This window comes from Ambystoma mexicanum, chromosome 12, assembly GCF_040938575.1.
Source record: "Ambystoma mexicanum isolate Mex_15411 chromosome 12, UKY_AmexF1_1, whole genome shotgun sequence".
Lineage (NCBI taxonomy): Eukaryota > Metazoa > Chordata > Amphibia > Caudata > Ambystomatidae > Ambystoma > Ambystoma mexicanum.
The window spans coordinates 373,899,342-373,912,607 of NC_090936.1; the positions used below are offsets into that span (position 1 = coordinate 373,899,342).

General features: G+C 49.7%; 1 protein-coding gene across 1 annotated transcript in view; it reads right to left on the reverse strand.

The window, feature by feature from the left end:
- Positions 1-815: 815 nt before the first annotated feature.
- TEX52 (testis expressed 52) overlaps positions 816-13,266 on the reverse strand; it is a 72,556-nt gene continuing 60,105 nt past the window's right edge. Inside the window, exon 3 of the mRNA XM_069628499.1 lies at positions 816-1,147. Within this exon, the coding sequence (XP_069484600.1) occupies positions 916-1,147 (232 nt within the window). The 3' untranslated portion in view covers positions 816-915. The remainder of the gene's footprint in view (positions 1,148-13,266) is intronic.

The window sequence follows — 13,266 nt, forward strand, 5'->3', positions numbered from 1 at the left end:
TTACAAGATTTATTACACTACCCCCCCTAAATATAAATGCGTTGAAATGCGCATTTCAAAATTCAGAATTTTCGGCTGCGATATTTTGTGGGTGATACCCTTCTTAGATATACTGATCAGTGTTTCTTAGACATTCAGCCAATAACAACCTCCCACAGTGACTGAAGCTAGCAGCCCAACTTCTCACTAGCGCTTATAGCCATAATCCGATTTCTTTGAGTGCATTTCAACCTGTGCTCCACAGCTCATGAGGTTTTTACTCATTCCCACCTCCTTTTTCCATTTGCACATTCAAACCATACTTGCTTGCGTGGCAAGGTGTTTTGCCCACCTTAAGAACCCTGTATCCCTCCCACTTGACAGTCTGTTTTGTCTGGCTTCCTCCTAGAACAGCCTTCCAAAACCACTGGGCATATGATACATATGTACATCCATTTTACTTCTCTGCTTCACTCCCTTTCAAGGAAGTATTTGTAGGTTACCATGACATGTTGAATAAAATGGACATTTCGTGAAAAAAAAAAATCTTTAAATTGCCTGTAGAGCGGCGCTGTTGGGCAGTCAAAGCAATTTGAAATGGGAGAGAAGGGGAAAGAACAATGTTGGGGGGGGGGGGGGGGGTGTGTGTGTGTGTGTGTGTGTGTGTGTGTGTGTGTGTGTGTGTGTGTGTGTGTGTGTGTGTGTGTGTGTGTGTGTGTGTGTGTCAAGCGAAGGTATTTCAAATCACAATGCTTAAGTCTGAATAAATGACCACAAACCATGAAAGAGTCCGTAGTGCGAATAGACAGAAAGAAGACATGCTAAACACGACCTGGTAGATGTGATTCTCCATGTTATAGTGGCCAGCACTCATGCAGTGTGTTAGATAATCCTCTGTATTAGTGCACACTCTGTTATGGCGTTGTTGCTAGGCACCTACATGTTCCGCTCAGTAGTCATCCTGCTGTTACAGTGCAGCGTTTCACTCCGGGGTGAAATGAATTCATGGTACCGCGTCATGAGCTGCTTGCACATGAGGCTGTTCTCTTCCAGGGTGAGTCTCCTTGGTTTCCAACCATGCTGAGACAGAGAAGCCTTCAACAAACTGTCATCACTGCTGGTAGTGGACTCCATGGCCTGCTTTTTAGAAGCTCTTCTTACTGGATATCTACACAGGAAAGAAAGATTCAGAGTTAAACAATGCTTCTAAGATATACCAGTGGATTCATGTTCCTAAGGAGGAGATGTGCCTGAAATGTGATGGTTATTATTTGGAATTCTAGCCAGGGCGAATCAAGTGCCTATCCTCCTGAGCTTGTTAAAATGAATACTACTGAATTAGGTAAACATGAGAACTGTTATTAGTGTCAGAAAACATTTCAATTTGTGATCCGAGTGTAGAAATGAAGGCCAATACACTTTGTGCCACTTTAATTAAAATGTTCCTTTATTCTGCCTGCTAATTGACCACACAAACAGGAGAAAATGAATGCTTAACAGCAAAAACTGCATATGCAAATGCCTGTGTCTATGCAGTTTGGTGCTGATGCAAAATGTGTGTCCGCATGACGTGGCGGGTGTGTGGGCAGTGCATTCCAAAGCACTTCCTTTATTCACAAAGGGATGCCCGCTATCATGCACAAGTAAATGGCCAATCACATGACAAGAAAAATAATAATAACGGGTTGTGACCCAGTCAACTGGGTCACAACCCAACCCGTAGATTTGGAAAATGATGAAGCCTATTGGATTTCATGTGATAAGGATGGGCCAGGGCGTATTTTGATAGAGGGACCGTTGGAAAATTGGGAGGAAGATGGAGGTGATATGACTAGACTAAAGAGAGTGTGGATCCCTAAAACGACAGTAGCAGAGTGGGTATTGGTAGAGGAGAAGAGTTAGTTATTGATGGATCAATAAAAGGAGGGAATAATGTGGTGAAAATGCAAGTTCAATGCGTTAAAGAGGTGCAAACTTATCGGCTGTAGGATTAGCCCACTGAAAGGGGAGGGGGTCTCCGTTGATAGCCCCTCTGATCCATGCACTAGGCTGGAGAATGCCTCAAATAGTTGTGTTTTAAGCAAATAACCTGTAGGCAATAAAGTTTGAATTACAGGTGAGTATGTGAAACTTAACATTAAACCTAGGCACTGTAAACAGGCCTCAGAGCTCGATTTCACTAGAAATAAATTCAAATTTCATTAATTTGCCAAAGCAGCCGTAGAGGCTGGCAGCACATTGCCAACGACATGTTCCCATGATAATTCGGTAAGAAATTAGCAGCCTTGGGGGCGTGGCTAGCTGCCGAGCGATGTGCAGCTGAATCCCCGCTGCTCCCGTGCAGTCGCAAAATCCAACCGAAATCCTGTCTTGATAAACCCCAAAGACGGTATCCAGACGGCTGGAAGGGGAGCCTGACACCCAGAGGCAGTGGATCACGGCCTCGGTAGAGGTGTGGAGAGCGGTGCTTCCGCGGGGCACTCCCCGAAAAATCCAGACTGCCTGGCGGGAAGAGACACCCAAGATGGCCTCTGCGGCGTAGCAGGGAGAAGGAGGAGGACGGCTGGAAGCCCGCGACTGGTGGACATATGTGGCGCCCCCAAGCGCGGTGGGGGCAGCGACGGGCGGAGAGGTTCCCTTGTTGGAGGTGCAGGACCTGTTGCAGCCGAGCAGGCGATGGGGAGATTGGACTTGCGCTTGTATTAGCGGTACAACCCGCTGAGGCGGACTGGGCTTTGTTGTGTGGTGTATGGTGAAGCGGTCCATGCGGGGGCTGGCAGGAGAGGAAGCCGCGGGAGGAACAAACTGACTTGGGCGCTCGGCGGCGGGGGAAGTGCCCGCCGGGATCCAACGTGTGTGCGCCAGTGACTGGATCAGCGGGGCGGATCCGAGCTACAGTGTGAGGAGGTTAGTGGAGGCTGAGAGGCCGGAGCCTGCATTGCGGTCCTGTAGACGTGGCTGTAGACGTAGCTGCTGAAGCGGTGGCTGGGCGGAGGGCGGTGCAGCTCTCATCGAGATCGGCCCATCTCGGGACGCCCAGAAATCACGCACAGTGCTTGCCCTGAACAAATTTCTTTTTTCTTTTTTTTTTTCCTCTGCCTGCCAGTGGAGGGGTAGTGCGGAGGGGAAGGGGGCCCACTGGAGTGACTGGAGTGTGCTTCTGGGGACTGTGGAGGAGGCGGGGGAGAAGCCCCCGAGGTGGAGAGCAGGGGGTGGACTTTTTGCTCCCCAAAATTGGAGGGTCCTGGGGCTCTACCTGTCTTCTCCCAGGTTGGCTGACAGGAGGGAGACGTGGCTGTGTTCGGAGTAGGGGAAGCGGAGATTTGAAAAGCGGCGTGGAGTGGTCCACTCATCTACTGCCCGGAGGAGGGGGGTGACTCCTGGGAACTGGAGTGGTGCAACAGCCAGTGGACAGTGCTCAGCCCTTGTTGGAAAGAGTTGGATAAAGTGAGCAGAGGAGGGGCTGAGTAAGAGCGATGTTGGGGAAATGGTCCCTTGGCGGGCACAATAAGGCTGGGGTGGAGAGCCTGGTGCACTGAGTGGCTTGCTGTGTGGAGAGGGGGCTCTGCTGGGAAGCACAGGCAGGACAAAGGAACTTGGGGCACAGGTGGGCCAGCTGAGGACAATTCGTAGGTCCCACGCCCAGGGGCGAGAAAATAAGAATTGCTTTGAAATGGGCAAAAACCAGCAGCGGATGGACAAGTACACAGAGACTAAGGATAGTGCCCAGAGACCGGAGGGCGCAGATCAGCAGGAGCGCCCCCAGGGGAGGACAGAAGTGCGGTGACCTTGGATGCACTAATGGAGCCGATACAAGTGTCCAGGGATACCCTCCAGGAGAGCATCAAAGAGGTGGGAGTGGATGTTTCTCTGGTGAGGACGGACCTCTGCAGAGTATCTGAGAGGGTTACAGAGGTGGAGCAAAGGGTCAGTACGGTGGAGGATGATATCCAGAAGCTGAAGAATCAGGTGGAGGGCCTGGTGGGGGCTACCCGGACATTAGAGGTTAGAGCGGAGGACGCCGAGGGACGCTCCAGGCGCTGTAATATCCATCTGGTCGGCGTTCCAGAGAGAGAGGAGGGGCCCAGTGCGGAATTGTTTGTGGAGAATTTGATGCAGAAAGTCCTAGGGATTAAGGGTCTGTCCAATCACTTCACTGTGGAAAGGGCGCATAGGGTGTCGGGGGGGCCCCCGCCGCCGGGTGCGCCGCCAAGAGTATTGGTGGCTAAAATGATGAATTTCCGGGATCGAGATGCCATTTTGCAAGATGCCCACAGAAGGAGCTATTACATGATTGGTAGCGCGAAGTTAAGGATTTTCCCGGACTTTACGCTTGAGGTGCAGCGACAGAGGAGGTCCTTTGATGCAGTGCAAAGCCAGCTAAGGGAACTCAATTTAAAATACATGATGTTTTTCCCGGCTAAATTGAAAGTGCTGTTGGGGGGGAAATCGTGGTTTTTTACATCTCCGAGAAAGGTATGGGATTGGTTGGAGGCGGGGCAATACCAGGTGGAACCGCTGTCGGGGGGCCCTAAAATGGGAGCGGGTCAGGAGGCGGAAAAGAGTGGGTAAGGTTCAGCGAGCTGTCAATGGCAGGGGGTCCAGCAGTAATTGGCTTCTGGTTGGAGGAGGTATAGGAGATGGTGAGGGGAACACATCGGTGGGGCTGCACGGGTAGGTGATAAAGCCCTCAATTTACGCGACACTACTGACTACCATCCCCAGGGGGGGTGAGGAAGGGGGGCTGCGTAGTCCAGTGGGTCTGTAGTTACGGAGGAGGAAGGAGGAGAGGGAAGGGGGTTGGGGGGGTGGGGTAATGTAGGGTGTGGGAGGGGGGTGGGAGGGGGATGGAGGGGGATGGGGGTGTTGGGGAGGGAAGGGGGGGAGGGTTTGGGATGTTGGCACCAAGTTGGGGTCCGGTGCGGGAGGGGGGAAGCAGGATAAGAGGGATAGAAATGGGACCTAACACAGCAGGGGGGAGAGATATGGGAAGGGGGAGGGAGAAGTAGGTACAGAGACTGGGAAGGCTGCATAGGAGAGGGGATATGGTGGGAAGAAGCTTCAGTCCACCGAAAGGGTAAGCTAGGAAGTTTGAAGATTGGGACATGGAATGTGCGAGGATTGGGGTATTATCAGAAGAGGAAGAGGGTGGGGGAGTTTTTGAAGAGGCAAGAAATACAAGTGGCCCTGTTGCAGGAGACACATGCAAATGCAGAGTTGCTGGGGAGGTTGGAGAAGCTTTGGGGGGGAAGATAATTGGCACGGAGTACTCAACCCAGGCGAGGGGTGTTCTGATCTGGGTAGCGAGGGGGGTGCCATTGAAGGTGGAGCGGGTGTTGAAGGATGGGGTGGGTAGAACGGTTCTTGCGCACTGTCAGTGGGAAAACAGGTCAATATGCTTGGTTAATTCGTATGCGCCAAATGTGGATGACAAAGAGTATTTCCCTTCAGTGATGCGCATGATGGGGGCTTATAGAGGGGAAATGATAGTATGGGGGGAGATTTCAATTGCCACTTGGATGATCGGTTGGATAGGAGGGGAACTAGAGGAGGGCCTAAGAAACACATGGCGGGGTCGCTACGGAGGGTAATGGGGGAATTGGACTTGGTGGAAGTGTGGCGGGAGAAACATGGGGAGGAAAGAGGCTTCTCCTACCCTTCGGTGGTGCACCATTCGTACTCGCGTTTAGATTACTTGGTAACGGGAAGAGAGTACTGTCACTGCTTTGGGGAGACTATGTACCTCGGGCGTATCCTATCAGATCACTCTCCTTTGGTGACGACATTGTGCGGGTCTAGTGAGGAGCCTCCCTGGCGGTTATGGCGGATGCAGAGAGAGGCGTTACGGGATGGGGCGTTCATGGCGGAGCTCAGAGAGAGGATCAGGTCGTACTATGAACTAAACGAAGGTACGGTGGAGACTAGGGGAGTGCTGTGGGAGGCCTTCAAGGCGACTATAAGAGGGAAGTGCTTGGCTATGACAGTGGGGAAGCGAAAACGACTCCTGGAGATGTTGCAGAGGGTGGAGGCCCAGGTCGCGGAACTGGACAGGGAGGCGGCGGGTGGAGTGGAGGTGGGAAAGGTCTTGGCGCAGGCACTGGCGCATCATGAAAGAACCCTGTCGGAGCTTTCACACTTTCATAATAATAGACGAGATGTTCGACTTCATGGAGAGGGGGATAAGGCGGGTAGACTCCTGGCTTGGTTAATCCGCAGGGAAACCCCGACCCAAGTTATCACCCAGCTCCGATCTAGTACGGGGGAGTTAGTTGGGACTCAGAAGGAGATTAATGAAGCCTTTGTAACATATTATAAGGGGCTATACACGACTGAGGGGGGTATGTGGACGAGGAGGTGGAGGATCTTATGGAGGTGCTGCGGCTGCCGAGACTGGGGGAAGACTGCCAGGAAGAACTAGAGGCCCCGATAGGAGAGGAGGACATCCTTTGGGCGATTTGTGCTATGAGGAGGGGCACAGCGCCGGGTAGTGATGGACTCCCGGTGGAGTTTTACACAGAGTTTGCTGACCTCCTAGTCCCGCAGCTTCAGAGGGTTTATGAGGAGTCATTTCATGGGGGGTGCCTCCCAGAATCACTGAGGGAGGCGGTTATAACGGTCATCTTAAAAGAAGGGAAAGATCCGAGGGATTGTGCGGCGTATCGGCCCATCTCGCTATTGAACGTAGATGGAAAAATCCTGGGGAAGATTCTGGCCGTTAGGTTGGCGACGGTCGCTCCGAGTTTGATACACCCTGACCAATGTGGGTTTATAGGGGGCAGGAACACGTCGGGTAACATCTCCCGGTTGCATCATGTGATGGATCAGGTAAAGTTGCAGAGGCGGGACATGGCGATAGCGTCATTTGACGCTATGAAGGCGTTTGACTCCCTGGAATGGAAGTGGTTGTTTCGAGTGCTGCAGGAATTTGGCTTTGGGGAGAATATTTGTAGGTGGTTGGCGTTGTTGCACAATAAACCGCTAGCGATGGTGAGAACTAACCGTTGGGTGTCGGGGTCGTGGGAACTGGGGAGGGGGACAAGGCAGGGGTGTGCGGCTTATCCACTTCTGTTTGCATTAGTCTTGGAACCTCTGGCGGTGTTCTTGCGGCAGGAAATGGTGGAGGCAGGCATCGAGGCGGGAGGACAGACACACATAGTGTCCCTTTATGCGGATGACTTGTTGTTATATGTAGGGGACCCTAAAACATATCTTCGAGACCTTTTGGAAATACTACGTAACTTCAGATATATGTCAGGGTTCTGTATAAATGCGGAGAAGTCGGTATTGTTTCCGCTGGGGGGGCTATGGGAATGACCGTTAGAGGAACTGCCGGACTTGGGGATACGATGGGAGAAGGAGTCATTTCGGTACCTGGGGGTACAGGTGTTTCATGAGGTGGTGGACACGTTCGTGCATAATACGGGAAGAGCCTTGTCTAAGAAAGGGGACTCCATCCAGTTTTGGAAGGTTTTGCCCCTGTCATTGATGGGAAGAGTGGCGCTATGTAAAATGGTGATCCTCCCACGGTTGCTCTATTTTTTCACGAATATACCATATGTGGCAAAGAAAGTGTTCTTTAAAATGCTGGATGTCAAGATTAGGGAACTGTTGTGGGGCACAGGAAGGATAAGGGTCTCCTTACAAACGTTGCGACGGAATATAGATGGAGGAGGGTTGGGTCTCCCGAATTATGAAAAGTATTTCGTGGCAGCACAGTTACAGTCAGTATTGATGTGGGACCAACCGGGGGCAGAGTTTCTTGAGGTGTTGGTAGGACCCTTGCAGCCGGACCATCGGGCGGTAGAACTCCTGTGGCATCCGTTGAGAAATATTGGGACATCAGTGGTTTTCGAGGTGGTAAGAGAGACATGGAGGAAATATGTGGGAGGCAAGAGGGTGAGGGGCCGATACAAAGGCAATCTCCCGTGGGGGGCTGACCACCGGCTCCGACAGGCGATTGGGAGGGTGGGAATACGGAGGTTAAGGGAGAAGGGGTGTGAGAAGGTGGGAGACCTTTTTGAGGGTGGGAAGCTTCTTACTTGTAAGGAGTGGTGTGACAAGTATGGTCTGCCACAGGGTGTTTTTCTGGCATATGGAGCGGTGGTTCGGAGGATGGCGGAGCTATGGGACGGAATCCCTGAGGAGCCAGATCCATGCCCAGTTCTTCGAGTGCTACTTGACCAGATGGGGGGCAGGGCACGTATATCGCAGATATATAAGGCTCTGGGGGAGGGATCGGTCAGGGTAGAGCTGAAGGTTAAAGGGAAGTGGGAAGCAGATAAGGGGAGGCCTATATCAGATGAAGAATGGGGGCAAGTTTGGGATTTGGTTCGGAAGTCTTCAAGGAATGCCCGCTTCCAGCTGGTCCAATTTAATATACTGCATAGGGTGTATGTCACCTCTCTGGCACTCAGGGCGATGATGGGGGACCGGGTGGATGAATGTCCTAGATGTGGTTCAGAGCGAGCAGGGTTCTGGCACATGGTGTGGGAATGTGAGGTTATAGTGGAATACTGGGACGAGATCCTCAGGGGAGTGAATGAGGTATTGGGAACCACCCTGGTGCGATGCCCGGAGACCTGCTTGTGGGGGAAACTTCCAGGGGGAAAACAGAATAAGCTACGGAACAGAATGGGCCGTTTTTTGCTCATATTGGCTAAGCGCCGAATGGCAATCGCGTGGAAATCGCCCCAAGGCCCGATGATCAATCTATGGCGGAAGGATGTACCGAGGTGGGGGCTAGCGGAACTAACGGTGCTCCAGAGCTGGGAGACGGGTGAAGATCAAGAGGTGGTGACGGTCCACTGGTCCCAATTGTTAAATGATTTGGCGAAGGATTTTGGGCCTCATTACACGGTAGGGGGTAAGGGTTTACCAGTACCGGTATTTTACCGGTACCGGTAAATCCTTACTGCCTTACTACGAGGTCCCTTTGCGGGTTGGGGAATTTAACGCCTGCTTTTTGCAGACGTTAAAAACCAACCCGCAAAGGGACCAGTGGAGCTATTTACGGTACCGTAATTTGCGGTACCGTAATTAGCGCCTTCTCCATTCCCATAGAGCCCTATGGGGCAAAAATGGGAATAGGGAAGGGAAATGGTGGAAGGGGGAATTACCGCCCCGCCAACCTTGGAATGGGGCGGTAATTCCCCTTTCCACCAAGGCGGTGCCGGTATTTTACCGGCAGGAACCGTGGCGCTAATAGCGCCATGGTTCACCGCCTTCCGTGTAATGAGGCCCAATTACCTGCGTCCTTCGTGAAGAGGCGGGGGCAGGAGGGGGAAGATGAGAGAGACATGGGGGAGGAGGACGTCCGGAGGGGTGAGCGGAAGGCGGACTGGCTTGCCACTTAACGGATAATTGACTCTGAAGCCTGCTGTGTTGTAACCACTGGAACAAGAGGAAGTAGATGGGACACTAGGAAGCGGGGTTGGGGGGCGGGGAAGCGGTTGGGAGTTGTTTACTGAGGTTCATGTATGTGGGGGTTTCAATATTGGAGGGTTAGGGAGGGTGGGGGGAAGTTGTGGAGCTGTTATGTTTAAATGCCAATAAAGCGTGTTTAAAAAAAAAGAAATTAGCAGCCTTCAATACTTTCAAGGTTAGGAAGCGAAGTTCATGGGTGGAGAGGAAAGGCTGTGACTGTGCAGTCATTTTTCATAATTCAGCATATTCGTTTTTGAAACAGTCAGTAGACCCGTTTCATAATGCCCCATAGTGGTTTCAAAATGCCCCTTTGCACATGTGAACCTGGGTAGTGGTTCAAAGAGTTTCTAAGAAGCAACATTAAAACAGTAACTTGTTAATGGTTCAAGGCTCTCTCAATGTCATGATCGGTTGCATTCTCATGAGAAACGGATGGGACGACCAGTGGCAGATGAATAAAGATCTGCTGGTCATCTTAAATGTCTCAATGTTTTGGCACTGTGATGTGGGATTTGGGGTTTGGACTGTGACGTCACAGAGGTGGTCGAGGGTGGTGTGGTAAGATTTGCAGGACCCAATCATTTTGTGATAATATATGTCCCACTATGGGGGAATTATGTAGTTCTACCAGTTAGCTTAGCTTAGAGGATTCACCTACCGTTGCAATGTCATTTGATGCTAATTAGTTTGCTCAATTATGAAAGGGGCGTATCTTTGACAGTGCCTTTCTTGCAGTTCTCTTCTGCATTCTGCTTGATCTTTGCTTTTCTAGCTGTATCTCAGGCCAGAATAAATTGTGTAACTTATTGCCTGCCATACACTGCTTTTTTGACTACTTTTTAATTTTAACTTCTGAGTTCCGAGGCGACCAGCAGTACATTTTTGGTGGCCCGAAAAGGAAATCGGCTTTCCTGACCAGACGTGGGAATTCCAGCAGTGCACAGGATAGCGTTTGCAGGCCAGTCATAAGAGCTCAACACTGAGGCCGTGCAGATGCCGAGTTCACAAAGGTCTGCTTGGTTGCAGCACTCCCTGCTCTCGGAAGGGGGTACTGGCCTTTAAAGGAAGACTCCGGGGTCGAGACGACTCCAGAATCTCTAAAGAAGGATACGTGAGTGTACCCATGCATGAACGCACAGGGAGGGGGAGTGATTCTTTTATGGTGTATAGGATGCACCCTCGTGAGGTGGAGGGCAATTGGCCATAGTAGCCATAGATTTTAGGCCCACTTACCCAATAGGGAGTGAGTGGGTGGTGGCACATCTGTGTTAGAGCCGAAGTGTTTCACAGTAAAGTGGCAGACCTTGTTAGATGAGAGTTGCGTATGCAGGCAATTGGTATAGTTGCATCTTTTTTTATGGGTTAAAGAGTATAGGAGATTGTGAAGAAGAAGAGAAAAGTCATATGCATTGGTGTTTAGTGAAAATAGTAGTAGTTCATTGTGATAAGGTGTAGTTAGCATGTTCTGTTTATTGTGGCTGTGGAAATAGAGGAAGGGCCAGAGCCAAAACTAACATGTAAATATCGAAGGAGCTGTGTAGCATGTGAAGCGGGTGCGTTTGAACGAAGGGCAGAGCAACCGAACCCTTGGCACATTAACATAGGGCATAGTTGTTAAGGTGGAAGGCCTGCGGAGAGAGCCATTTGTGTATTAACAAAAACTAACAGGGCAGACCTGTGGAGAAGGTATGAGATGTGTGAGAGGTGTGAAAGGGCGGGCCTGAGGAGAAGGCGAGTGTGAATGAAATAGGGTGAACGAGTAAGACGGTAAGTATAAGAGTGAGTGAGTGAGTGTAACGGAAGGGGTAAATGTTTTTGGGATATAAGTAAAGGGCCCAAGACTAGAAGGGGAAAAAGAGTACTCTAAAAATTAGGAAAAGGGTGCAATAATGTCATCCTATGGTAAGGACTCACTCCTCAATCATATGTGCAAAGAATTGCCACAATATTGCGATAAAATATTAAAATACCATGTTCAGTGGGAAGGGGACAGAGTGGGGTGTTATCAGGGGTGAGCCGGAGAGGGAATGTTCCAAAAGGATGTAATCGACAGTATGTACTCATATTTTTCTGCAACATACAACTGTGCAAAGTTTAAAAGGAGGCAGGATATTGTAGGTCTTTGTAAACTTTATGAAGAAACTAAAGCAGAGAAAAAGAAGGGAGAAGTGGAAAAGGAGAATAGTTCCCAACCCCCTCCCTATGCATTATATCCATTGTTAAAACCAGCTGCAAGATATACAAACCCTAGACAAGCATCCCCAGATCTGGACAAAACAAAAGAAAAAGAAGGCAGAGTCAGAACCTTATTCTGGGTATAAGGAAGAGAAAGGGAAAAAGAAATACTTACCAGACATTAAGAAAAACACTTGACTGCAACTGTACTCGATATTTAGAGAAGCAGAAAAGGTAATGGAGACGGAGATAGAGAGAAAAAAGGGAAGAAACAGGGAAAGAGGGAGGAACAGCAGGGATGGACAGCAGGACGCATAACATTTAAAATTGATGACTGGTGACAGGACATAGAAGAGGATGAACAAGATGCAACAGAGGGTGATCATATTGCATCAGTTTGGGAGTGTAGCAGTGATAATGACAGCAGGGAGGATGAATTTGACATTTGCAATCTAACAAGTTTGAGTAAGGGGAGGAGGAGAAAAGAAGGGGAGGATGAGAAAAGAGCAACACTTAGGGGACTGGGGAAATAGGCTTAGAAGCAGGAAAGCAAGAATGTCAGTAGTAAAAGGCTGTGACTGGGGGGCTGGTCACCAAGCATAAACTCAGTTTCCCCTTCTACAGAAGGCAAAAGGGGAAGTGCATTACGTACCCTGACAGAACATGGAGAGGTATCATCTGGTCTACAGTTTACCTTCACTAATGGCAGGGGCCAGCAAGTGGATATATGTATTTGAGAAGGAGACAGCAGGGATCCCAAGTTAAGCACTAACATACATGACAGGGCACCTTCAATAATTATCGAGCACACGTATGTAAAGCTCTGAGAGAGCTGCATCCAGATACATCAGATATGGGATCAACATCAGCATGTAAAATGAAGCCAGATAAGGACCCTGCAGAACACATATGATCAATACAAGAAATGTGGACACAAGAGAATAAGCAATCCTGGGATGATAAAATACCTCTATTTTATCGCATTCTAGTGAAGGGGCTCCCCACAGAAGTACAAGCGTCCCTAGAAAAGGTTGGTGGGATCAAAGCAAAGGTATGGCCCGAAATACAGGTGACTATTGTAAATTACTGTAAGAGGAAACAGGAAAAAGACAAGGAGGCAATAGACAATGTGGTACAAGAAGAAAACAAACTTGTGCAGAAAAAACTGGCCAAGATAAGCATGGAAGAGGCAGTGCTCACAAATGTAAGGAACTCATGGTGGCAACAGTAAAGGCAGACACAAGTGATCACAGTTTAAGGGTGTTTTTTAAACTGTATAAAGGGGTTGGAAAAACACCTACTCTAAACCTAAATCTAGGATGGGAGCAAGCTACGACCATCAAATAATAATAAGGCAGTCCTAGTGGTGTCTTGCCAAATAAAGGGCTTATACAAAAAAAAAAACTATTACCAATCCTCACAGCTAAGCACAAAAACCAAGTGTGGGATAGTGTTTCATTAGAAAAGAAACAAGTGTTCATAAATGATAAGTCAGGATGTGGTAGCCGGGGGTCTCCCTTCCCCACTTTTTTAGCACGGGACAAGGCAGGACTGCTGAGCACAGCACACTTTTGGGCGACCTCAGCATGAGGTTACAGTTCTTTTCATTGGTATCGGGACCTTGAATGGTTAGGTCTCTTTTCTACAAAAAGTCTGTTGCCTCCGAGGACTAGATGTGTTCAAAGTCAT